The 24,654-nt window shown below is 43.3% G+C and overlaps 1 protein-coding gene across 2 annotated transcripts in view; it reads right to left on the minus strand.

Annotated features, from left to right (window-relative positions):
* The window catches only part of PRKD1 (protein kinase D1), a 132,414-nt gene extending 116,124 nt beyond the window's left edge, over nucleotides 1-16,290 (minus strand). Inside the window, exons 1-2 of one of the 2 annotated variants that reach the window (XM_072986321.2) lie at nucleotides 16,142-16,290; nucleotides 14,469-14,660 (exon numbers count right to left, since the gene is read on the minus strand). In XM_072986321.2, the coding sequence (XP_072842422.2) occupies nucleotides 14,469-14,660; nucleotides 16,142-16,159 (210 nt within the window). In that variant the 5' untranslated portion in view covers nucleotides 16,160-16,290. Of the gene's footprint in view, nucleotides 1-14,468; nucleotides 15,089-16,141 lie in introns of those variants that run through there. The other variant, XM_072986322.2, reaches the window with a different exon arrangement.
* Nucleotides 16,291-24,654: the final 8,364 nt, after the last annotated feature.

Here is a 24,654-nt window from a genome sequence, read left to right on the forward strand (position 1 = left end):
ACTCTGTAAGCGCAATCACACTAAATGTAATTGATCATTTGCACTGCCTGTGAGAAGATAGTTAGAAGGTCATTGACAGCAATAGTTGAGTGGGTTATGTAAATAACAGCCAAGTGCTAGAAGGGAATGTTTAATTAGAACTGATTGGAGACAGACAAGTCATAAGTGACATCACTACAAAAAAATGTATAAAAATCAGCTCAGTTACTCAGAATTGACAAGCTGGGAGTTTGATTTCCCTCCTTGACAAATGCTGGACTCGGTGGGCTATAAACTACATCCTTTGCATTTTAAAATGAGACTGGAAATACTTTTTTCTCATTGTACAGCTATAATTTTTTATAATTTTAAAATGTATACAATGCATTTATACAAATATACCTGGAAGAACTAAGATCTGTTTAAGTTTCCATACAAACAAACAAACTTTCCCTTGTGGGAAAGAATGTCTGCCATGAGAAGAATCTATAGGCATTGTTGCTATCTCTTTGTTGCCCAAATAATTATGCTTTTTATCTGCTGCTGTTTACAGTTGGAAGAGGTCTGACAGATGAAATACTTTTATAATCAACGATTCCTTGTTCTCTTTTCTTAACAATTAATCTTACAACCTTTATAACACCATCCTGTAAAATTATTGTGCCTGTCAAGGAGAAAGCATTATTAAGCAGCGTTCCCCAACCTTTTTTGTAGTGCGGACCGACAGAGCCTCTGAGGGAGGTGGGGTGGCCCCTCATGCGTGTTTGGGGGCGCATGTGCCGTAGGTACATGCGTATGTTCCCCCACCACTTCATGCATGCACAGGAGCGCCTGCCCACCCATGTGCCCACCCCATCTCTGTGCATGGGCGCATGCTTGAGGGAGTGCGTGCCAGAGGCAGTGGTAACAGCCTGGGAGTCTGACCATGGCCGGGGGGCTCTCTCTGGCCGCTCGCTTTCCAACGAGCTCCAACAAGGCCGGATTGGCGCTCCTTGCAGCCCTCCACAGGAAATTCAAATGCAGCCACTGGTGCTGGTTCTGGAGCTGGAGGCACCAGCGGTGGCATCGGCCTCGTTGGAGTTCCAATGTCTTGGAGTAGTGATAGAGAGAGCCCTATCTTGTGTTCCCATCAAATGCACATGTGAACTTAGGTGGAACTAAGAGAAAGGCCTCCGCTGATGATCTTAGAACCTGAGCAGGTTCATAATGGGGAGATATGGTCTTTGAGGTAGCTAGGGCCAAGCCGTTTAGGGCTTTATAGGGTCATGAATTTACTTTGCCTTCCCCACCCCAGTACTACAGCTATTCGCAATATTTAAAATCATATCTACAGTTTTCCGTACTGAATAGGCACCATGATCCTTTGTGTAAAACATCCATTTGGTACTGATATTGCTCAAGGTCATGAGGATTCAATGAGGAATCGATAACAACTTCTTGGTCAAGCTTCTCTGTTGATTGTTCCAGGGGTTGTATTGGGCAACTGACACATAACAATCACCACGGCTGAGGTACATGGTGGCGTTATTTACCAACGCTGATCTAGAGGTCAGCCCCTCTGTGGTCTTTAAAAGACATCCCTTTGAGCTGCTAAAAGCTGTCCCTCCTCAGTCTGTTGATTACCCCATGGTGGAAAAGATATACATACCTATATTGGAGTGGCATGGTCTTCTTCCTGTAGTACTTGCAATTGCATTATTAATTTCATTTTCCTAGTCTCTAGCAAATGGCAGTAAAAATGTCTCAAACCATTAATTACTACCATCATGTCCAGAACAAGTTTTTCTTGAGAAATAGCCAGATGGAGGGAACAAGCTAGATTGCTTGAAATAATTATGTGGTGTTTTTTTATTGCATTACAACAATGTGACTAAAACAGCAGAACAACTGCCTGAAAACAAAAGAAGTTGGAACTTTGACTGAAAATTGTAAAAATCCATTTTTCCTCCTTACTTGGCAAACAGGTATCAACTTGTTGCATGGGATGTTTTTCATTGTTCTTTACTTTAAAAAGTAGTTTTATTGTTTACAATGTGAAACAAAAAGGCAATATTTGAAACTAATTGTCTGCTAAGTATAACTTTGTATGCTGCTGTATAATCACTCTTTTTCCTGATGAGATATTTTCCAAGTGAGGATAAAGTCACAGGCTTTTAAAATCCTTTCCAACTACAAGGCCACTTGGGCGATTTGCTATACTGTACTTGAGATGATGAATGAAAATGAAGAATCTCTTGCACAGATACCTGAACACTTTTTAAACTTTTTTTTCAAAGAATTTTCTTAAGGAACAGAAGAACTGTTCTCAATCATTTGTATAGCTCCCATCACCACCAAAGCATCTGAAGTAGTTTCCAATTCTTATCCACAATTCTATAAGGGAGGGTAGATCAAGAGATTCAGTCAAACCCACACACAGCTTCACTTGATGACGACAGAACAGCATAGGCGTGACTATTGCTCATCCACAGGTTATGATACCGATGCCATCCTGAACAGGAAAGGCAGCATTGAAGGTAATCCCATTTCATCAGGATTTGAGCCATTTTGGAAAGCGGAATGTTGTATAAATGCAATTTCTAAAAAACTCGATAGGGCTACAGAAGTATGGTCAGACATCATTTGATTCTTTAATTCAAAAAAGAAGCTACCCATACAACCGCCAAATTTAGAAAGCCCACCAACTCTATAGCTGCAACATTTAAATAAGACCCTCTACTGAACTGTTGGATAGCTCAGTGGTTTAGTATCTGTCTGTGGACCCAGAGGCTGGGAGTTTAATTCCCACTGTGCTTCCTTGACAAGGGCTGGTCTCAGTGATCCATAGGATAGCTTCCAGCTCTGCAGTTCTAAGCATATTGTTATTATTGTCATGTACACAATCCCATTCTTTCATTTACATTTATACCAAAAGGAAAAGCATGGGCATCGCAATCAGAGAAAGCATAGCAAATTGCTCCATATGGCTCAAAGAAATGTGCCAAATACACCCTGCTGTCAGCATTCAAATAACCAAGTGCCAGGGACTAAAATAGTTGTAGCAGCCTGTCACCAAACATTTGAACAATGGACACAGTTGTGTGACAAAGAGAAGCCAGAAACATCCAATGTCTGGTCTATGGGAGCAACCATGAGGAAGATCTTTAATCATGAACTCATACAACCCCCAGTTTACACTTTGTTTTAAGATGGACTGTATAGTACATAAACATCCTAAAGAGGTTCTGTTCTGTTTTGTTTTTCTTTTTCATAGTCTGTTCTTCAGTGGCAACTCTAGTATTATGGCCAAAGGGTGGAGGCCTCCTGATCAAAGATAGAAGAATGGAGAGAGACATACAATTAAGGACAATTGCATCACTGTGTTTGTTTTGGTTATTCGAACTCAGGAAGAAGGAGGAAAGCCTGCCTAACGAGTCAGGTAATGACTCCAGCTGGGATGCGGCCAGCTAATTCTGTGTGTGTCTGTGTGTGTGAGTCCCAAACAGCCAGCTATAACCACATACGCAAAGGCCTGATTGTCCCTCAGCCCAAATTTTGTCAGGTCCCTGGGCCCTATTTACTTTTCTCTCTTTCTGACAAAACCAGATGTAACTGTTGCCTTCAAGGTTAAAAAAAACACAATAAGATAATAAGAATGAATAAGTCAGGCTAAACTTTGAAGAAAAATGAGGCTGCTTGTCTCCAAGCTACATGGCCTTGCTGTGGGATATATGAAAAGTGGGAAGACAAGCAATTCAACTTACATTAAGCAATTCTGTCCTTGATGCTTTTTCATTATCTTTTGCTTCAGGTTTTATTATTTTCTTAAAATTTTGCAGTTTAAATCTAATCAGGTAAACCTTGCAATCACTGCTGTTAATGTGGTTTCAGAATGTAAATGGGAGCACGTGCTGTATGAGACTTCCCAATGGGAATAAGTACAACCATATTTTATTCACAACCCCGACAGCAGTTTAATGACCTTGGTGTGCATGCTTGCAAAGCACATGGGTTGTTATGATACAGGTATAATGGGTGCTTTGGATGAGGGAAAAGCAAAGTACTCTTCCAAATGTCGTTTCTATAAGAAGATTGCAACACCACTTGGACCTTTGCACTGGTTTCCTAGAGCATTCCAGACAGAACTGGAATTGGGGAAGGTTGGCTTAACCTTAGGTGTCCTAAGTGTCTTTAGACCATATTTTAGATAAGCAGTTTTATGATGTGATATGCCAGAAGACACCGAGAAATACCCTAACAAAACTCATGTCACTGTTCATTTTCACAAAAAGCCTGTACATCATCCAGGAACTTTGAGTATCTGTGCAACTGACATGGGCAAAACTCTTGCAGCTCCCACTCATAAATCTAAATCACTTTATGTCCCTCTAAAATGCATATTAGCAATCCTCTTCCTCACCCAATTGGCCATTTCTTCCATTCTGTTAGAAAAACCCAACCAAAGTACTTCACAATCCTGAAAGCAGGCTAATTTGCAATCCTATCTCAAGCTTCTGTCCGTGCACATTTGTGATTAGCAGGGAGGGCATGAAGCAAACTGTTTAGGTCCCCCTTTTCTAAGAAGAGACAAAGCTGGCAAATAAATAAAACATGAGAAAGTAAAGTCTGGCAACAGCCCCAGTACACATATGCATGAAAAATATAATATTCAGCAGTATTTCCAAGCCATGGACCCAATCAGTGTATATGTATGAAACCTGGAAAAATTTCCACCACTCCGGTAGAATTAGGACCACCTGCCATGAGCACTACCTTTTTGCCTGGACAGAGATTTGATAAATTCAGCCAGTCCTTTATCATTTCCGGATAAAAGATTGCACTGTTTGTTCAGAAAGACAAGAGGTACACAATTGGGTGTCATCCACGTACTGATGACAAGCCATTCCAGAATTCAAAATATTGATTTATTTTATTTGTTTGTTTTATTTAAGGTCCACCTTTCTCTCCCAAGGTGGCTCACAATATTAAAAGAACAGAATTAAAAACATAATAAATTAAACATTAAAGAACAATTAAACTAAATGCTAATTAAATACAATCGAATAATTGGACCAAAGTCATATAGAGCCTTATAGGTAATGACCAGCACTTTACATTGGGCCCAGAAATAGACTGGTAGCTAGTGCAGTTTTTGTAGCAGGGGTGTTATATGATCCCTATAACTGATCCCAGCCAATAGTTTGGCTGCTGCATTTTGAACCAGGTGAAGTTTTTGAACCATCTTCAAAGGTAGCCCCACATAGAGTGCACTGTAGTAATCCAAGTAAGATGTAACTAAGGCATGCATCACTGTAGCCAAATCAAACATCTCAAAGAATGGTCACAGATGATGGCAGGTGTTTTAACTGTGCAAAAGCACTCCTGGCCACTGCTGAAACCTGGGCATCCAAGCTCAGGGATGAATCCAGAAGTACCCCCAAGCTGCAAACCTGAGTGTTTAAGGGGAGTGTAACCCCTTCCATATGCCTTCCAATTGAGCAGGAACACCTCTATCTTGTCTGGACTAAGTTTGAGTTTGTTTGCCATCATCCAGCCCATTACAGACATCAGGCGCTAGTTTAGAACTGAGACAGCTTCCTTAGAATTGGACAGGAAGGAGAGATAGAGTTGGGTGTCATCAGCACACTGATGATACCAAACCTCAAAACTCTGGAGAACCTCTCCCAGCAGTTTCATGTAGATAATAAAAGGCATGAGTGACAAAGCAGAACCCATTGGTCTTGATGCCACAGACCAATGGCCAGAGTGTTGAACAGGAGCACACTCTCCAGCACCACCTTCTGTGTTCTTCCTTCCAGGAAGGACTGGAGCCACTGTAAAACAGTACCTCCAAGTCCCATCCCCGAGAGACGGCCCAGAAGGACACCATAGTCCATGGCATCAAAACCTGCTGAGAGGTCCAACAGAACCAACAGGGACACACTCCCCCTGTCCCATTCCCAGCATAAGTCATCCAGCATTATAACCAATGCTCTCTCAGTCCCATAACCAGGCCTGAAGCCACATTGAAATGTGTCTAGATAATTCACTTCCTCCAGGAATCCCTGGAGCTTAGAAACCACCACAGGCTCCAGTACCATGCCCAGAAATGGAATATTTGAGACTGGCCAATAAACTGGGATCCAGGGAGGGCTTTTTCAATAATGGTCTTATTACTGCCTCCTTTAAACACGCTGGGATCCAAACCAGCTGCAAGAAGGAATTTACCACTCTCTGCACCTACTTGGCTATTCTCCCTCTGGCTGTTTTTATAAGCCAGGAAGGGAAAGGATCCAGCACACATGTGGACACATTCACCTCTCCAAGAATCCTGTTCACATCATCAGGCTGCACCAATTGAAACGTATCCATTGTAATGCGACAAGCAGGGGCCACAGTTGTATCCACCAGACCTGTATCAATTACAGCATCCACGTCAGAGTGAATCTGAGTGACTTTGCCTGCAAAGTGTCATGTGAAATCCTCACCACAGGTTGCTGAGTGCTCAACATTTTGTTCTTTTGGTGGGACATGTATTAAGCCTCTGACCACTTGAAACAACTCCACTGGATGACTGGCCAGCTGCAATAGCAGCAGCTAAGAATCCTTTCTACGCTGCAGCCTGCCATGGAATAAGCTTTCAAATGAGCTCTAACCCATGTTTGGTTGGATTCACTCTGAGGTTTCTTCCATCTTCACAAAAAGCTTCACATATAAGTGTTAAACAAAACTGATGTAAGTGTGCGCCCTAGAAAGGACTTCCTAACAGAGAAAGAAGGATCCAGATTGCTTAAGGGCTCCAAAAATTAATCTTCTGGAGCCTCACACCAAAGTATGGGACGTTCCCACTGCATTTGAGAAGAATACTGTGACTGACTGTTCAAAAACACTGAACATTTCAGGAAAATCAGCAGTTGCATTTCCCCATCCCATTCCTGCACATGTCGCCTAACAGGGCAGCCAAAACCTTACCTAGTATCCACCTGAAGCTGGACCGCAATGAATCTAGGTAATTGGGGGGGGGGAGAGAAATATGAGTACAGGTGGGAGGATTATTTTCTACTTTGGAATGCATTGCACCTTTATTAGAAAAACAGTGCATTGTTCCTATTAGAAAATAGAAGAATGTATGGAGAATGATATATAGTAGCACAATAACATCAATGCATTTGTTTGAATTGTTGGAAATGCAGTAAATTATTAACAAATAAAGATGTTAAACATTTCAGTGATCATTCTCTTTAGAAATACCAGTTTGAATTTTAAAATACCGAACAAGGAAGAGAAGTATACTCCTACCAGCATATACAAATTTAGATAATGTCTCTAAAAACATACACAATAATTTTCAAACTAGCAATTCTCAAACTGGCAGATAAAATTATTTTCAAAATTTTGAATAAACACAACAACAAAATCCAACACATCCATGTATAAGAAAAGTATGTTTAAAACAACAGTCATTATGCAGATCTCGTATTTTTTAAAAATTACTTTCCCATTTTCAAAGGCAGCGTTCTAACAAGCACAAACACAGATTTTAGCACATTTACTCTATTAACAGTGTGTGAAAAATAACACTATAACCAAAAAGTAAAGTTGCATATTTAGTAACATTTTGTAGATTTCAGAGTCATCCCTTCCACAGTCAGTCCATTACAGATCCCCCGCTTGCCCACCCTCAGATCAAGAGACAAGACTTAAGCAACTTAGGGGAAAAAAATGGTGACTTTATATCCAAGGCAGTTAACAATTTCTGTCCAGCGTTTGCTACATCTTTGTATGAAGCACTTCTATAACTAGAGAGTCCAGGCTGTAACCAAGTGCGCTCCGATTACCCTCATTATGCACAGAGGTCACCTGCCAATTCCCCAGGCTGAAATTTAGCACCAGCCTTTTTGAAAGACTCCTGCCTACCTTCACTTCCTTTTTGTCTTGGGCAGCCTGGACCCTGACACACTTTATCATCACAGCCATTTGAGCCAAGCTCAATTTGTCCCTCAAGAGAAGGCTTTTCATAAGCATCAAAATGCTTGCTGGGCACACTGCAGGTGTCAGAACACGAGACCCGCCTGTTTACCTGCCCTTCTCCAATCCCCTATCATTTTACCTCCTGGAAGCAGGAAAAAGTCACCCTTTCTGCCTCTTCAAATGCATTCATGCTACTGCACCATTCCACTAAGATGACCTAAAAAGACTGACTAAAAAGAAAAGGAGGAGACAAAGAGAAAAGGTAAAGAAACCCAAAGGATAATAAACTGTTTTGTTGATGACAGACCACAGCCCAAGATTCTGGCATTAGGGATTGGCCCTAGGTAAACCTCTTGCACATTCAAAAGGTATAACCTAGATGCTGGACAGTGACATAGAACATTGTTCCAAATTATTTCTGTCTGTTGGACAAAAATGAAATTTTGAAAAGAAATGCTGGGACTTGTTCCATTGCTTTTGTTTATTAATCACCAATGGAATTGGTAACTTAGTTCCAATAAATTATTACCATCATACCTAATACAAACTCAAAAGCATCACTGGAGGAGTCATAATTCAGTTGTTATCACTGTTGGCTACAAAAAAGAAAAAAATGTAGAACACAAAGAAAGAGGGCTCAGAGTCGTCTGACACCTTAAAGAGGAAGGTTTATTAGCGCATGACCTCTTTTTTAATGGCAAAAGCTTCTGTGGATGATATCTCACTTCATGCAAGCAGGCCTATAATATTGGGGGGACGGTTTGCAATAGCTTTGTGTGCCTTGTCTCCTGGAAATCGGTCCACATGGGTCATCTGTGACATCCCTAAGGGAGATCAATGGTTTTCTCTACAAATTAAGAATCTGTAAACTAAGATAGACTTTCAAAAGTGGCCAACTAAGACGGTAGAATTAGGCTTTGCATCATCCCAAAATATTAGAAAACCAATAACTGCTGAAACGGTCCCTATGAAAGACACTCTCAATACTATAAAGCCAAGAATATCATGCAGCGAACACCCACATTTAAAAACAAATAATTATTGTCTGTTCCTATCACTTCCCAAGTTCCCTGTGATCAGAATATGTCCAGGAAAGGGAGCTAGGGAGTAGTGTGCTGCAGTCAAGATTCGCAAGGACCATGATGCCACATGCCATCCTGTTCAAGCGTCCCTGTTCCCTCAGAATATACTGCAGTCTAGTGTGATTGTTGGAGGAGATTGCATTTTCCAGCAACTGCATATTGAAACTATGCCTGTTGTAATGCAAAAACTAGAGGCCAAATTGCTAACATGCGCTGAATTATGGGGAAAGCCAGAGAGTTCCAGAAAAACATCTACTTCTGCTTCATTGACTATGCAAAAGCCTTTGACTCTCTGGACCACAACAAACTATGGCAAGTCCTTGAAGAAATGGGAGTGCCTGACCACCTTATCTATCTACTGAGAAACCTATACGTGGGACAGGAAGCAACAGTTAGAACTGGATATGGAACAAGTGATTGGTTCACAACTGGGAAAGGAGTACGACAAGGCAGTTTATTTAACATATGCAGAATACATCATGCGAAAGGCTGGACTGGATGAATCCCAAACCGGAATTAAGATTGCTGGAAGAAATATCAACAACCTCAGTTATACAGATGGTACCACTCTGATGGCAGAAATTGAGGAGGAATTAAAGAACCTCTTAATGAGAGTGAAAGAGGAGAGCGCAAAAAATGGTCTGAAGCTTAACATGAAAAAAACTAAGATCATGACCACAGGCCCCATCACCTCCTGGCAAATAGAAGGGAAAGATATGGAGGCAGTGACAGTGTTTACCTTCCTGGGCTCCATGATCATTGCAGATGGTGACAGCAGCCACGAAATTAAAAAACTTCTGCTTCTTGGGAGGAAAGCAAGAACAAACGTAGACAGCATCTTAAAAAGCAGAGACATCACTTTGCCGACAAAGGTCCACATAGTCAAAGCTATGGCTTTTCCAGTAGTGATGTATGGAAGTGAGAGCTGGATGATAAGGAAGTCTGACCACCGAAGAATTGATGCTTTTGATTTGTGGTGCTAGAGGAGAATCTTGAGAGTCCCCTGGACTGCAAGGAGAACAAACCTATCAATTTTGAAGGAAATCAACTGTGAGTGTTCACTGGAAGGACAGATCCTGAAGCTGAGGCTCCAATACTTTGGCCATCTGATGAGAAGAGAAGACTCCCTGGAAAAGATGCTGATGTTGGGAAAGTGTGAAGGCAAGAGGAGAAGGGGATGGCAGAGGACAAGATGGTTGGACAGTGTCATTGAAGCTACCAACGTGAATTTGACCCAAGTTCAGAAGGCAATGGAAGACAGGAGGGCCTTGCGTGCTCTGGTCCATTGGGTTACAAAGAGTCGGACACGACTAAACAACTAAACAACAAATGTGAAAACAGTTGAGGAGTCTCAATTAAGATCCATGGTGGTGGTGGCTTATATCCAATTCCATGGTGCTGGAACACTCTTTGGACAGTTTACAACATAGTTATGTAAGGAATACTTTGCCTCTCAGTGAACTGGGTACTCATTTTACCAATTTCTCGGGAGGATGGAAGTCACGGTCAATCTTGAGGCAGTTACCTGAACCTATCAGGATTGAACTCAAGTCATGAGCAGAGGCTTGGCTGAAGTACTGCAGTTTAAACTCTGCATCATTACCTAGGTCCTTTACCTTGGGTCCATTAGCTTTACAAAAGATTGGTTCGCTCTAGAGATGAAAACCAGCAGAACCAGTAAGATGCTACAGCTCCACACAGCTGCCTCCACAATCTGCACTTCAGCAGTTTGTCATTGCACCACTGCAATGAGGGTTTGCCTCCACATGTACTGCCTTATAGGTGACGTTTTGCCCCAGCTGCCAAAAATGTACCCAAGCTCACCCATCCTGTGAAATAACAGGTGAAATCTTTTCAATTGGTAGGAAAGGGCAGTAAGAAAAGACTAGGTCCACACCTGCACTCCTGCTATTTGTTGTTCAGGGCTTAATATCTCTCAGTCACCATCCTTTAATCAACAGAAACATCTCTGTGTTGCTGGGGGCAACAGATGTTCTCCACACCCCTTCCCTACTACACATGTTTACATCAAAGTTGCCCAAAGCATTAGGAACTTCCACTTCTCCCCTCAGAGATGGAAAAGGCTAGATCAAGAAATGTCTCTGTTCATAGTACATGCTGACCTATGGGATTTCATGCTGTTAAGACACCATTAAAACTTCTAACAGGCATCATACAATTTCCTTACTCCATTATGATGCAAGATATTTTAGCGTCTTAGAAATTTCCAGGTAATTTCTTTTTAAAAACCAGCAACACAATAGATGTGCAGTTGTCATGCCTTTTATGGTGAGAGACCAACACATATTTCCTCAGATAAAGAGCACTTGTGTTGCTGTGTCTTCCCTTTTTTTTTTTCCTGTGTGCAGAATGGACATGCTTTGTCAATGAGAAAATGCAATGTTAACAGAGGGTCTAAAAATGGTAGTATATGCATCTCTTTTGCCATTATCATCCCTCCCACAATCCTGCAGTCTCACATCAGTGTTTACTTGATGGTCTTCCTTCCAGGATGTGCATTCCTCTGCTGTCCTAAAGCAGTGCATTGAGAGGTTTACACCCCTCATCATACATACCAAAAGTTACAGACCACAATATAGCTTCATACCAAAGCCTGGACAGATTCCTTTTTTGGACTGTAATTCTCAGAATTCTCCTAGTAGTATGACCACAACAACCATAACCACATGGTACCAAGAGCAACAGCCACCCACCTCCCATCTCACGCATGCATTCAGAGCCAGTTGGGCACACTTATACCAAGCCTCAGGTTTTGAAGGGGGAAATCCCTGTTTGAATACTCACTCACCCATGAAGGTCAGTCCATGGCCTTGAGCAAAGCACTTCCACTCAGCATAATCACATTGCTATTAAGAGGTTAAAACGCCGCCCTGAACTCCTTGTTATCCTACTATGCCTCCAAGCACAACCAATAAATAAATCCATTAAAGAGAAATAGGATACTACCATCATAATTACATTTAATGCAAGTATATCGCCACAAGTAACATAAGGCTGAATATTGCCTTAGCCAATTAGCAGTTTTTCACATTATCTGTTACAAAACAAAATGGGCAAATTTACAAACTTCAGACGATTACTGTGACACTTGCACATTATCACAGATATATCAACCTTTAAAGGACTTTTCTCTTTTAGCAATGGATCATCTGTAATATATACTGTCCTTAAACAGTTGACCAAAGAATCCTATCCACCCAAAACCATTTTGAAAACCAGGTCTTCAGCACTGTACTGCTTTGGCATCACCCTGTCTTGCCAAAATTGGGGATGAAAGAGCAAAATTCATGGAGGAAGAAGCTGAGCCACGTGGGAGACAAATGATGGCTATTACCAAAAGCTGAATCCATTTTTAATCTTGCCTAGAGTAGGCCTACAGAAAGCAGTGGGAACTGGTCAACAGTAAATTTGTAGTTCCTATTAAGTCTGGTCTGATCTGGCATTTGATCTGAATCCCAGGATGGTAAGGAATAAGCTTACCTTCCTAGCCAAAAGCCTACATCATCAGTTCCTACTTTCTCAGTCCATTTCACCTATTTAGAGAACTAGTTGTTTTCATGAGCCACTTGGTTTCTTAAGAGCTTCTTCACACTTCAGCAGTCAGATGTGCTTCCTGTGCGACCACCAGATGTCTTTCAAAAGAGAAAACGGTACTGCTCTACTCCTAAGATAAGAAGGTCTTAGTTCTGGACCAAGCTGGGAACCAGCTGGGAACCACATGTGAGGCACACAAGTGGGAACAACAAATACAAAGCAAAGGCTTAGCAAACCCTCAGCATAAATCAGGAAGGGAGAAAATGATTGGATGCTGGTATTCCTTTCTTACAGAAGTGTTCTAATTGATTTTTACCTAAGCGTTATTATTATTTCAAGAGCAGTAGCTGTGTTAGTTTGTAGTCTCTTAAGGTAATGTTTCATTACATCTTAAAGATAAGTATCTGGTATTTGGCTTCATGGACTGTAACCCGCTTTTCCAAATGAATGCATCTGAAGAAGTGTGAAGGAGAAGTTTTAAAGTACAATATGAAGCCTTGTGGCACAGTGGTTAAACTGCTAAAGTTCTGCTCACAACCTGGGTTCAATCCCAGGTAGCCACCTTGAGGTTCACTCAGCCTTCATCCTTCCAAGGTCAGTAAATTGAGTACCTACCTCGGGGGAGGGGGCAATGTGTAGCCTGCATAATTCAATTGAAATCGCCCACGGAGTGCTTTAAGTGCTATGAGGTAGCGCCTACACTTTTACTTTATGGACAATTTCCTAGGCAAGTCCACCAGATTGCTGCCTGCAATTAAAAGTGTAATTCCATCTCTCAAAACTACTGCAAAGCTTTTGCTGAAACTTGAGCATGCCTTATAGCATGTTGCATACTTACCTCGGAAACCATCCAGTAGAACTCAGTGGGGGACACTTTCAGGTCAGTATATCTAAGATCACGCCTGTAAGGCTACAATCCTTTTGTGGGAGGAAATCTTGGAGCCCTGCGGGGCTTCCTTCTAAGAAAGTATGCCAGGAACTAGTTTTACTAGGCAGTTCCTTGGGAACTCCTCCTCCCCTATCAGTTTGGGGCTCAGTCTTCCTATTGGACTCTGTCAGTCGGGTGGGGTGGGAAGGCTTCCCTCTGAAAGGTCCTGAGCTGGCATCCCATGTGCCCCAGACTGCAGCCGCCCACCGGCATCAGGTTGCGCTGGCGTGATCTCCTGGTCTACCCAAGCGTGCCGCCTTGTTTTGCTTTCTGGCTTGCAAAGTGGAAACTTTTCTTTCCCAGCGGGTAGTGCAGGGCCGAGTCATTATTTTGACAGCTGCTGCCGAGTGAAGCCCCCACCTCCCCTCTTCTTTCCACCCTCCCCGGTCACTCTTTTACAACATGGCATGGGAAGGAAAACCGGGTAGGGAGCGTCCCTGCTGGAGGGGAGAGAGGGAGGGGAAGGGTGAAAGCCAGTTAGGGAGGGAGGGAGGGAGAGGGGGGGACTTTCTTTTTCCACGCGTGGCAATCGCAGCCCTGAACAGAGTAAACAACGATCGCTGGGAGCGCATAACGGAATGAGATGGAGGAGAATGAAGCACAGAAGGAGTAACTGGAAGGGGGGAAAACCCACAAAGAGCTCTATTACACTGCATTGAAACACACACACGGTGCTGCAGAATTCCTACGATCTGTAAGAAAAAGGGAGTGGGTGAGTGGGAGATCAAGTTATCAATTTAGAAATCCCAGGGCTCGGACCTTGCCTGCAATTTCGGGCTTCTATTCGGAACATTTTCGACCCTTTCTCCCAAACGGGGCTATCCGGCTCCAGTTACTCCAGAAGAAGATAAAGGCGGCACTCTTCACACGCTCAGAGGCACTCGATACCCACTGGACCCAGGATTTGAAAGAAGAAGAAGAAAGTAAAGAACACACCAAGCCGAGTAGGTGAGAAAACGAGGGATCCTACCTACCTTCTGATCGACGATGGAGCAAGCCATTTCCCGGACGTGGGCCAGACTGAACTCTCCCGAAGAGTCCTGCAGCAAGAGGACCGGCTCCCGGCTCAGGCCGATCTGGAGGTGGAAGGAGATGCCGCCGCCGCCGCTGCTGCCTGGCGGCAAAGGGCTGGGCGGCCGAATGACCGGCGGGGCGCTCATGGACAACTTTCCGAAGCGGGCCGGGATGGTGGGGGGGGGGGGAGAGAGAGAGAGAGAAGAATTGAGATTGAAATTGAGAGAGAGAGAGAGAGAGAGAGAGAGAGAGAGCAGCCGGGTCAGGAGGAGTTGGCCAAAGCTGTCTGCCGAGGTTCCCCCCCTTCCCGTAGCTCGGCTGAGGAGAGAGCCACGGCGAGGGGAACGGGGGGGGGGCAGGACAGTGTTGTGTGGAAAGGAAAGCAGGCGAGGGTGCCTCGGAAGACGGCACCCCGCGGCACAGAGGCCAGGCGTGGCGGGGGTCGGGACGGGATTGGACCGCCTCGGCTGCTCCTCCCGCTGCGGCGGCGGCGGCGGCTGTTCCCAGCGCGGCGGGCGGGAGGCGGCCGCGGCCACTGGGCGGTCAAGCGCGCTCTGAGAGAGAGAGAGAAAGGAGGAAGGGCGGGAAAGGAGCCGGAGGCGCCAGAGCTGCCACCCGGCGGCCTCGGGAGCAGCAGCAACAGCGGCGGCGGCGGCGGCGGCGGCTCAGCAGGCGCCCGAGTGGCGGGGCACCAGGGTGGGGCAGTGGCCCAAATCCACCGGGGCGGGCCCCGTCCTGCCAGGTAGCCAAAGGGTTGCCCGGCCTCAGTTCCCTTTCGCCTCCGCGGCGGTCACTGCCCTTACCCTTCGCACCGCGGACTGGATTCCTCAGGAAGCGAGCAGATCGAGGTGCATGGGTTGAAGGGAACCGTCCCGAACGTGGGTGCCAAAATAGTGCCGCTGCCTGTTATCCCGATATTGGGTCTGGTTGCCACCCACACCCGCCTGCAGGGCTCTTCTGCTTTCGAGAAAACGCATGCGAGCCAAGCGCAACGAACGAAGTTTTGGCTCCATTAGGCAGGCACAGTAACGAGGAAAGCCTCACCTGTTGGACTTCTGTTCGCCACTCAACTACCGCACTGAAACCCAGAGGAATCAGTTGGCAACCCTACCATTGACTGCTAACCTGTTCATTTAACTAACTAACTAACTAACTAACTTTCTTTCTTTCTTTCTTTCTTTCTTTCTTTCTTTCTTTCTTTCTTTCTTTCTTTCTTTCTTTCTTTCTTTCTTTCTTTCCATGACTAATCTCTCACCTTTCTCCCTGGGTTGGGATTTAAACCAGTTCTCAGTAGGGATTAAAACAAGTTACAGATAAAAACCGATAAAAACAGATACAGAGGAAAACCACCAGAAAATTGCAAAGGTGGAACAAAATTAAATATTTGCATCACTTATTTCGTTCATCTCCTTCCATCCAGTTAACTATTTTACCATTTCTTCCTATTCTTTATCCTGCTCTTCTTCGTCCCCAAGTCTTTATGCCACACTGTCTGAATGTTCTTTCTTGTTCTGTTTAGAAAACCCAACACCCCTCATCTCTGCCTTTCTTTTCCAGGTTCTCAGTTTTCTCTCAGTGAAAAAGAAAACGGGAATCAGCCAAGCTCCCCTAACTTCTGTTTGCTCAGCAGTACCTTCAGAGCTGCCTTCATGGCAGCTGTTACTGGTCCTTCCAGTGCGGCTGGTGCTCTTGTTGTGCTCTTAGTGAGAGGAAACAGCCAGACCCACAGGGAGAGCCTGAAGAAAACTCTGGATCCCTCCTGCTCTTTGGCTGCTTTCTGAGCTGGGTTTAAGGTTTGTGTGCAGCTTCAACCTGCTGTCTCCCATCCAGCTAGTGGTGCCTTCCCCCCCACACACACACACACCACCCGCCTCAAGTCAGTCACATGCTGGTAAGAGAGGGAGGGAGCTGTCACTATGTAGCTTCAGCTGACTGCCATGTCCCTCATTTCAGCTGTTCCTCCTCACCAATTTATTTGTGAGTGAAGAATAATTACAAAGAATCCCACCCACCACCTGTCACTTTTTTTTTCCTATTTACCAAACATGAAAAAACATCCTATCTTATGAATGTCACTTTTCTAAGCAGGAGCACTTGCATGGCACATGAGGGGGAAGGAGGAGTCTGCCTTTCCATCACTGACACAAATGCAAATCTCAATCCTGAGCTGCAAGCATTGGAAAAAAAAATGTCACTTAATAATGCAGGAGGAACTTCTTGATGTGGTTAGCATGCTTTTATCACAAGGACCTGAGGGGGTGCCCAATAGATGCACCCTGTGAGATATAGATTAGATTGCAAGGTATTGAGATTCCCAAGGCCAAGAACCTCAACAAAGCAGGAATTTCAACACAGATTTTCTTGGTCCAGGGCTGGGCAATCTTGGCAAAGCCAAGGGCTAGTTTCCTGCCCCAGGATCCTCTACGGCAGTGGTCAGGGAACAGGGGTAAATTACCCCAAATGGGGTAAAAATGAAAATCCTGGGGGTAATGAGGATGAGCAGAGCCCCAGTATTGATGCTCTCATATCCAAGATGAAGCAACATCATTTCTCCAAAACCTGAAGTTTTCAAGCAAGTTGAAGCTTTCAAAGTAATTTTGAATAGATTCAATAAGATTTCGAATTCAAATAATGTATGATTTCCTTCCTTTCATATCAAGGGGGTAATGCTGGAGTATATAAATTTTATGGGGGGTAAAAGGTAAAAAAGTTTCCTGACCCCTGCTCTACGGAGTGCATGAGCCAGAAATGAAGTGCTAAAAAAAATACAAAGCACAAAGTGGCCAGAAGTCTACATATGGTTTTAGAAAGTGGGTATATATAATGTTAAGAAATAGGTTTTCTGGAGGCCCTTGCAACCAGCTGATAGGGTGGATTGCAACTTTTTGCTGCTTTTTGAGGAGCTGCAATGTCCTATTGTTCACTAAGGACAAAAACAAGTGGGGAGAATAGGAGAGTGTGGGATGGAGCAGTACACACAACATTAGAAATTATTGTGGCCCCAAGATTGCACTTTGTCTGTCCCACCTTATCCATGTCCTCTCTGCCAAAAAATGGGACTCAGGGTGGTGTAATAACAATAAAAGTCAACATTAAAAGTCAAATAAAAATAAATGTTCTTTGAGGTGTAAGAAGATCTTTGCCTGCTGACATAAGAACATCAGTGGTAGGTGGGAGTTGGGCCAGAGGGGTGGGCAAGAAAGACTCGTCTTGTGTTGACATAAAACTTACCTTCAAAATTAGTGTGACCAAGAATATGTATTTCAGAATCTGAGATAATAAGTAGGTGGAATGTGTCATTACTTCCTAAAGACGATCCAATGCACACTGCTCCAATGTAAACAAATAACAACAGTATTCAGTTTGTGTCCTGCTGTGTCTCAATGCACCTCACAACACAAATTAAAACAGACACAACTAAAAAGACAGTGGCAGAAATCCTCGTTTCTTGTACTAAGTGGCAACTAGAGTATACCCATTTAAATAAACTGAATTTACAGAAGAGTTGACTCGCCAAATCAGTGATTCAGTGGGCCTACTCTAGTGCAACTTACTGTGCTAGGCAACAGACTTTACATGTTATAATAGTAAAAACAAATACATTTTCAAGAAACAGTCAAGAAACCATTTAAAAGCTCAAGAAAGGGGGCATCTACAATGTCCACCTTTAAAAGACTTATTCAATTGCTACAGGATGGCCAAAGTCCTGTCTAAATTTTTAAAGAAAGCCTCTGCCCACCAATGGATGGACAGTAGGGAGGGACCAGCCTAGCTGTTTTGAGAAGGAAATTCCACAGCTTTGGAGCAGCCACCAAGAAGGCCCTCTGCCATACACATTCCTGTGACTGAGAGAAATATTTTCTCCAAAGATATCAAGTCCTGAGTTGGTTCACATAAGGGATAACACTTCTTCAGACGGTGTATACTGAGAACATAGAGTCTACCTGGGTCACACAAAGTATCACAGCAGACAGATGATGACAGTAACAATTGATTCTACTTTCTTTACTCCTTTTTAAATATTATTCAAAGATCTTAAGTGTCTGCCTGCTGCCCACTATAACCCCAGCAAAAAAGGAGACTTGGGCAGGGGAAGAAGAAACAACAATATCCAATATTTGTATATGGACAAAACTGCATAGAAAAAATTATATATCAGTACACACATGCAAGCAAATTTTCATGGAAATTTGAAAATAAAATGCATAGAGAGGGAATAGAATAAAATTAAGACTGAAAAGTATACTTAGGAACAACTAATACTGACAGATTACTATCCAACTACTGATAGGATTAGAACAGATACGGGAACTTGTAAACAGAGTCTGGAGGAACATTTTTGTAGTAGTAGAAGTAGTAGTGTAGCTCCCAGAGTCTCTAACCAGCTTGACCACTGCCCATGCTATCTGAAGGAACATTATCCTACATGATGATGCTGCCAGTATCTTTTTGCACAACAGACCATGTGAGTTATAATTACAACCCCTATAATCCTTGGCAGAAAATTATGCTGGTAATCCTCAAAAGAAATAATATCTCCTGTTACTGGTTGTTCTGGGTTTTTTGGGCTCTTTGGCCGTGTTCTGAAGGTTGTTCTTCCTAACGTTTCGCCAGTCTCTGTGGCCGGCATCTTCAGAGGACAGCAACCTGTGCTCTGGTGTAGTTGGCTTGGGAGTGCAGTATTTATGGCTGTGATATAGGCTTTTGTCTTTTACTGTGGATGAGTGATTAGTGTGTATTGTTGTGGGTGTATTGTTGTGCTAAGGAGAAGAGATTTTCTGTTCCTGTGGTTGATGGGTGTCATTAGCTGGTCTTTTGTGTGTAGTGATCCCCTGTCTTTGTAGCTGGGTAGAGTTTGTTGACCTTTTGCACACTGTATTTTTGAGAGCTGGGAGCCAAGTTTTGTTGAGCTTCATACTTTCCTCTTTTTTGTTGAAACTGTGCTGGTGCTTATGGATTTCAATGGCTTCCCTGTGCAGTCTGACGTAATGATTGCTGGTGTTGTCCAGTGTTTCAGTATTTTGAAATAGAATTTCATGTCCAGTTTGTTTCAGGGCATGTTCAGCTATTGCAGATTTTTCTGGTTTCTCCTGTTACTCTTTCCTGGTCCCTAGCATAGCCCTTTCCCCCCGGCAGCATGGTACAGAGTAGCCAAAAATGGAGGACCTTCAGTGTTCTTTTGAATGCTTGAAACACATTAATGGAATGCTCTGATATACCTTTTCCTTTTCAGCCAAAGGTAGTGGGATGGTCTAAGATCAGAGCCTGCCACCACTGTCTTGAATTATGAAGTATCTTACTTTTGAAGAACTTCCATTTTGCTCTTTCAGTACTGGTACTTTATACTGCCAGTTAGAGATGCCCATGAACTGCTAGTTCAGCCAATCGCCACACAGCTGATCTGTATCTCAGCGCCCTGTTCCCTTCATGCCCATCCCTAGTGCTAATTTATACAAAAGTGAGGCCTAGTGAATTAATGAGTCTCATTGACAGAAAAGTGAATCAAAGGAATTTGCTCCAGTGTTTAGGAGGTTAAAAATTCTAAAATTCGTGAAAGGGACAACTTGGCACCAGTTGCTACAGCAAAAGGGGAAAGCACCAAAGTAGAAGGAGATTGATAACTGGAAACCAATTAATCACCAGAGTCCCCCAAGACCTTCTCTGTTACTCTGGAACTCCCTCCCATGCTGGCCACAATTTTGCTGCCCTTCCACATGCAGGCAAAGTCCTTTCTCTTCCCTCAGTAACTAGCTGACTAAGAAGAGGTTCTAAAACTGTTTATTTTTTATAGAGTGAACCACTTTGGCTGCTTTCTGGAAGAACGATAAGGCACAAATATTTTAAAGAAAGAAAGAAAATAAAAATGTATTCTAGCCAAGCAGCCATTTCACATCCAGATATGGCAAAGGAAGGGTACCATATGTTTATTAGACTTACCATGTTCTACTACACCGAGTCTTCACTATACTTGGAAGAGTGTGTGTGTCAGAGAAAGATGATTGACAGTCTTGTGTAGTCGTTGACTGGATTGGTCAAAGTTGTGCTAGGGATTTTCCTTCTTTCTTCCCAATCTTTTTCTGTCATCTTATATACATATCATAATGCCTGGTTTGAGGTGGACTTATGGAGGGCAGGAGCTAGGCAAGAAATATAGTACATGGCTCCCAGGAAAGAGTAAAAGGGGGAGTTTGTAGGGGCTTTGTGTGCACAGTGGAGGTCCACTGCGATGGTATCAAGAAGGCTTTTGGTACAATACAGAGGTTGCTCCTTTGAAGACTGCTACAGGCGTGATCATCCAGGACCGAGCACAGAAGATGGAACGCTGGGTGCACTACTCTGAGCTATATTCCAGAGAGAATGTAGTAACTGAAGAGGTATTAAATAACATCGAGTGCCTGCCTGTCTTGGAAGAGTTGAACAGCGAACCAACCTTAGCAGAAATAAAAGCACCCTTGGATTCCCTCACCTCCGGCAAGGCAGCTGGGAAGGATAACATCCCTGTTGAAGTGCTCTTTAATCTCTTTAGATTGAGAGTGAAGACCAAAGTTCAGTTGAAATGCATGCGGGACTCTTCACCAATGATGCAGCCATTGTTGCCCACTCTGCTGAAGACCTCCACAACTTATGAATTGTTTTAGTAAGGCCTGCCAAGATTTTGGACTAACAGTCAGCCTGAAGATTGTTCAGGGCGTGGACTCAACTCCTTCTATTACTTCTCTACACAAGAATTGGAGGTTGTTCATTACTTTGCGTACCTTGGCTCAATGATCTCTGACATTCTCTCCCTAGATGTCGAGCTGGATAAACGCATTGGCAAAGCAGCTACCATTTCTTTAGACTCACAAAGAGAGTATGGCTCAGTAAGAAGCTGACAGCATATACCAAGATCCTAAGCACACTCCTGTACTGTAGTAAGTCCTGCCCCCTTTGTGCATGGCAGGAGAGGAAGGTGAACACGTTCCATATGTTTTGTCTCCAACGCATTTTTGATATCATCTGGCAGGAGAAAGTTCCAAATAGAGTAGAATTTTCAGCATGTATACATTACTGAAACAGCGACGTCTACGTTGGCTTGGGCATGTCATGAGAATAGCTGATAATTGGATTCCAAAAGATCTCCTGTATGGAGAATTAGTGCAGGGAAAGCACCCCAAACGGAGACCACAGCAGTGATACAAGGATATCTGCAAGCAGGATCTGAAGGCCCTAGGAATGGACCTCAGCAGATGGGAAACCTTGACATCTAAGCATTCAGCCTGGAGGCAGGTGGTGTATCATGGCCTCTTCCAATTTGAAGAGGCACTTATTCAGCAGGCCAAGGCAAAGAGGCAGTCCCGAAACCAGCAAAATCAGGAAGCTGGACAGGGGACAGATTGTATTTGTCTTCAGTGTGGAAGGGATTGTCACTCTCGAATTGGCCTTCTCAGCCACACTAGATGCTGTTCCAAGACACATTACCATAGTCTCTCAAGACTGAAGGATGCTTACCACTAAGGAGGTCCACTACACTCTGCAAACACTTATAGCATCTTGTGTCCCAAATCATAGCCCTCTGTTCTCTACATATGCAATCCCCTCCCCAATCTGTAAATCTATAAACAGATAGAAATTCCTATACAAAAGGGGGGGGGAAACGTTCAGACCATTCCCAAAGCAATGTACATTGGGTCTTTCCTGATCTAATAGTTGTTGTGGGTTGTAAAGGTTGTTCTTCCTGACGTTTTGCCAGTCTCTGTGGCTGGCATCTTCAGAGGACAGAGTTCCTACTCCAGTTCTCTGAAGATGCCGGCCACAGAGACTGGCAAAACGTCAGGAAGAACAACCTTCAGAACATGGCCAAAGAGCCCGAAAAACCCACAACAACTATTAGATCCCAGCCATGAAAGCCTTCTTTCCTGATCTGTATAACAAATATGTGGATGCAGATTGAACCAGACAGTACTTGCCCACCCCTGCATTTCATCATAATGAGGAGGAGAGTGAGGAGCCCTTGACCTGTCAGCCTTCTGTTTACATGTTAACAATTGGTGAGCAAGTTCATGGCTCCTCCTCTCCTTTCTCATGGTTCTTTATCTTCAAATTAGAATTGAAGAGAGTAGCCTTACATATAGCAGATGCCTTTATACAGAGGACTGTCTATATCAGATTTGAGCAGTTTCAGCAGGTCTGCAAGCCATTTCTTAATACCAGGGACCCACCAGAGCCTTCCCCTGCCATTGTAGCATATCCCCAACATTCAGCTGTGGAAACACCTTTAATCCTCTTTTCTTGTTGTTATTGGTTTTTTTTTTTACTTCTTTGATAAAGAAAAGTCACACTTCCTGAACTGTGAGTACAGTTCTCCTTTCAAACAAGGTTTGAGCTTCCCTTTCCTCTTGTTTTAAATGAAAATCACAGCTTTTAAAAGTACTTTCTCTGCAAAATTCAATAGAGAGGGTTCCCAGTCATTGGGACTTGCATATGATCCAGGCTACTGACTCCATTCTGTGTGGCTCCCACTAGCCATATTAAAGACTGAACACCCTCACATATGCTCAGTTAATGACCCTGTTGCAAACGGTGGCAGTGGGAGAGGACTACACCAGAGAAAAGATTTAAATTCCCTTGCCCCCACACAAAAGTGCTGCTCCAACTGGGGGAGCAGCTGCTATTCATTGTTTTTCCATGGAAACATTCCACCAGTTATTCATTGCATGAATAATGACGCCTCTTGTCCAGCTCTTTAAAACAGGCTATTCCCTGTTTTCTCACTGGGGCTGTGGAACAACATGGTAAAATATAAATGTTGTATTTTTCATGTACTTATTCCATTCTCCCCATGTAGGGTACCAAGGTGGCTTACAAAAGCATTTTCAAAGAAGATACATATTGTATATTAAGAAAAGCAGTAACAAAGAAAAGTAATAATGCACTACAGCTTTGAATACTGAATACTGAAACTTTAAAAAAAATAATAATAAAAATGGAGCATCCATCATTAAATGCTCCTTTCTCTCTAAAGCTCTCTCATCTGACTAATGCCTACCTCAAGAGAGAGGTCCCTGACGGAGAAGGACAGCAGGGAGGAGCCCAACCTAGCCTTCTGTGGAAGAAAATTCCATGGCTGGTATCTGTTACCAAAAAAGGACTTATTTCATGGCCTCCTCAGATGTGCCTGTGAGGGAAGCAGACCAAGAGGTGGGCCTGCACAGAAGATAATAATGTACAGGGAGGCTCATAGAGGGAGACATCATTCTTTTGATAGTCTAGAGCCAATTCACATAAGCCTTTATAAGCCGCATCCATTTCATATTTTATTACTTTTATATGATGTCTGTGGACCATAAGTAAATTTTGCAAGTGAAGCTGTGCATTGTGAGTTCCTTAGCTTTTACTATAAATTTACTAGTTATAAACTGTTTGTCCATATTATTTGTTCTATAAGAAAAAAATCAGCAACCTCAAAATAACCTTGACATTGCATAAACAAATGCATGGAATTTCAGGTACCTAAGAATTGATGCTTTTGAATTGTGGTGCTGGAAGAGACTCTTGAGAATCTCCTGGACTGCAAGGAGATCAAACCTATCCTTTTTGAAGGAAATCAACTGTGAGTGTTCACTGGAAGGACAGATCCTGAAGCTGAGGCTTCAATACTTTGGCCATCTCATGAGAAGAGAAGACTCCCTGGAAAAGACCCTGATGTTGGGAAAGTGTGAAGGCAAGAGGAAAAAGGGATGACAGAGAACATGATGATTGGACAGTGTCATTGAAGCTACCAACATGAATTTGACCCAACTCCAGGAGGCAGTGGAAGACAGGAGGGCCTGGCGTGCTCTGGTCCATGGGGTCACAAGGAGTCGGACATGACTAAACAATTAAACAACAACTACAGTATCACCAACCTGAAATGAACTAAAAGCAGTGCTTTCTTTCTGTGTTTTAGCCTTGAACATCAAAGTGCAATTCAACTTAACAAAATGGGTGTCAAAATACAAGAAAAGAAATTGTAATTCAAGTGAATGCTGGCCACTTGTGCAGAGCATTTTGAACGCAAACTGGTCCAGTTTCCCATGTTATGATATTGAAAGAGCTTGGAAATGCTACATTTATGGACTATAATTCCCATAATTCCCCAGCCAACCAGCCAGAGGGATTTGGGGTGTT

This window comes from Pogona vitticeps, chromosome 1, assembly GCF_051106095.1.
Source record: "Pogona vitticeps strain Pit_001003342236 chromosome 1, PviZW2.1, whole genome shotgun sequence".
Taxonomy (NCBI): domain Eukaryota; kingdom Metazoa; phylum Chordata; class Lepidosauria; order Squamata; family Agamidae; genus Pogona; species Pogona vitticeps.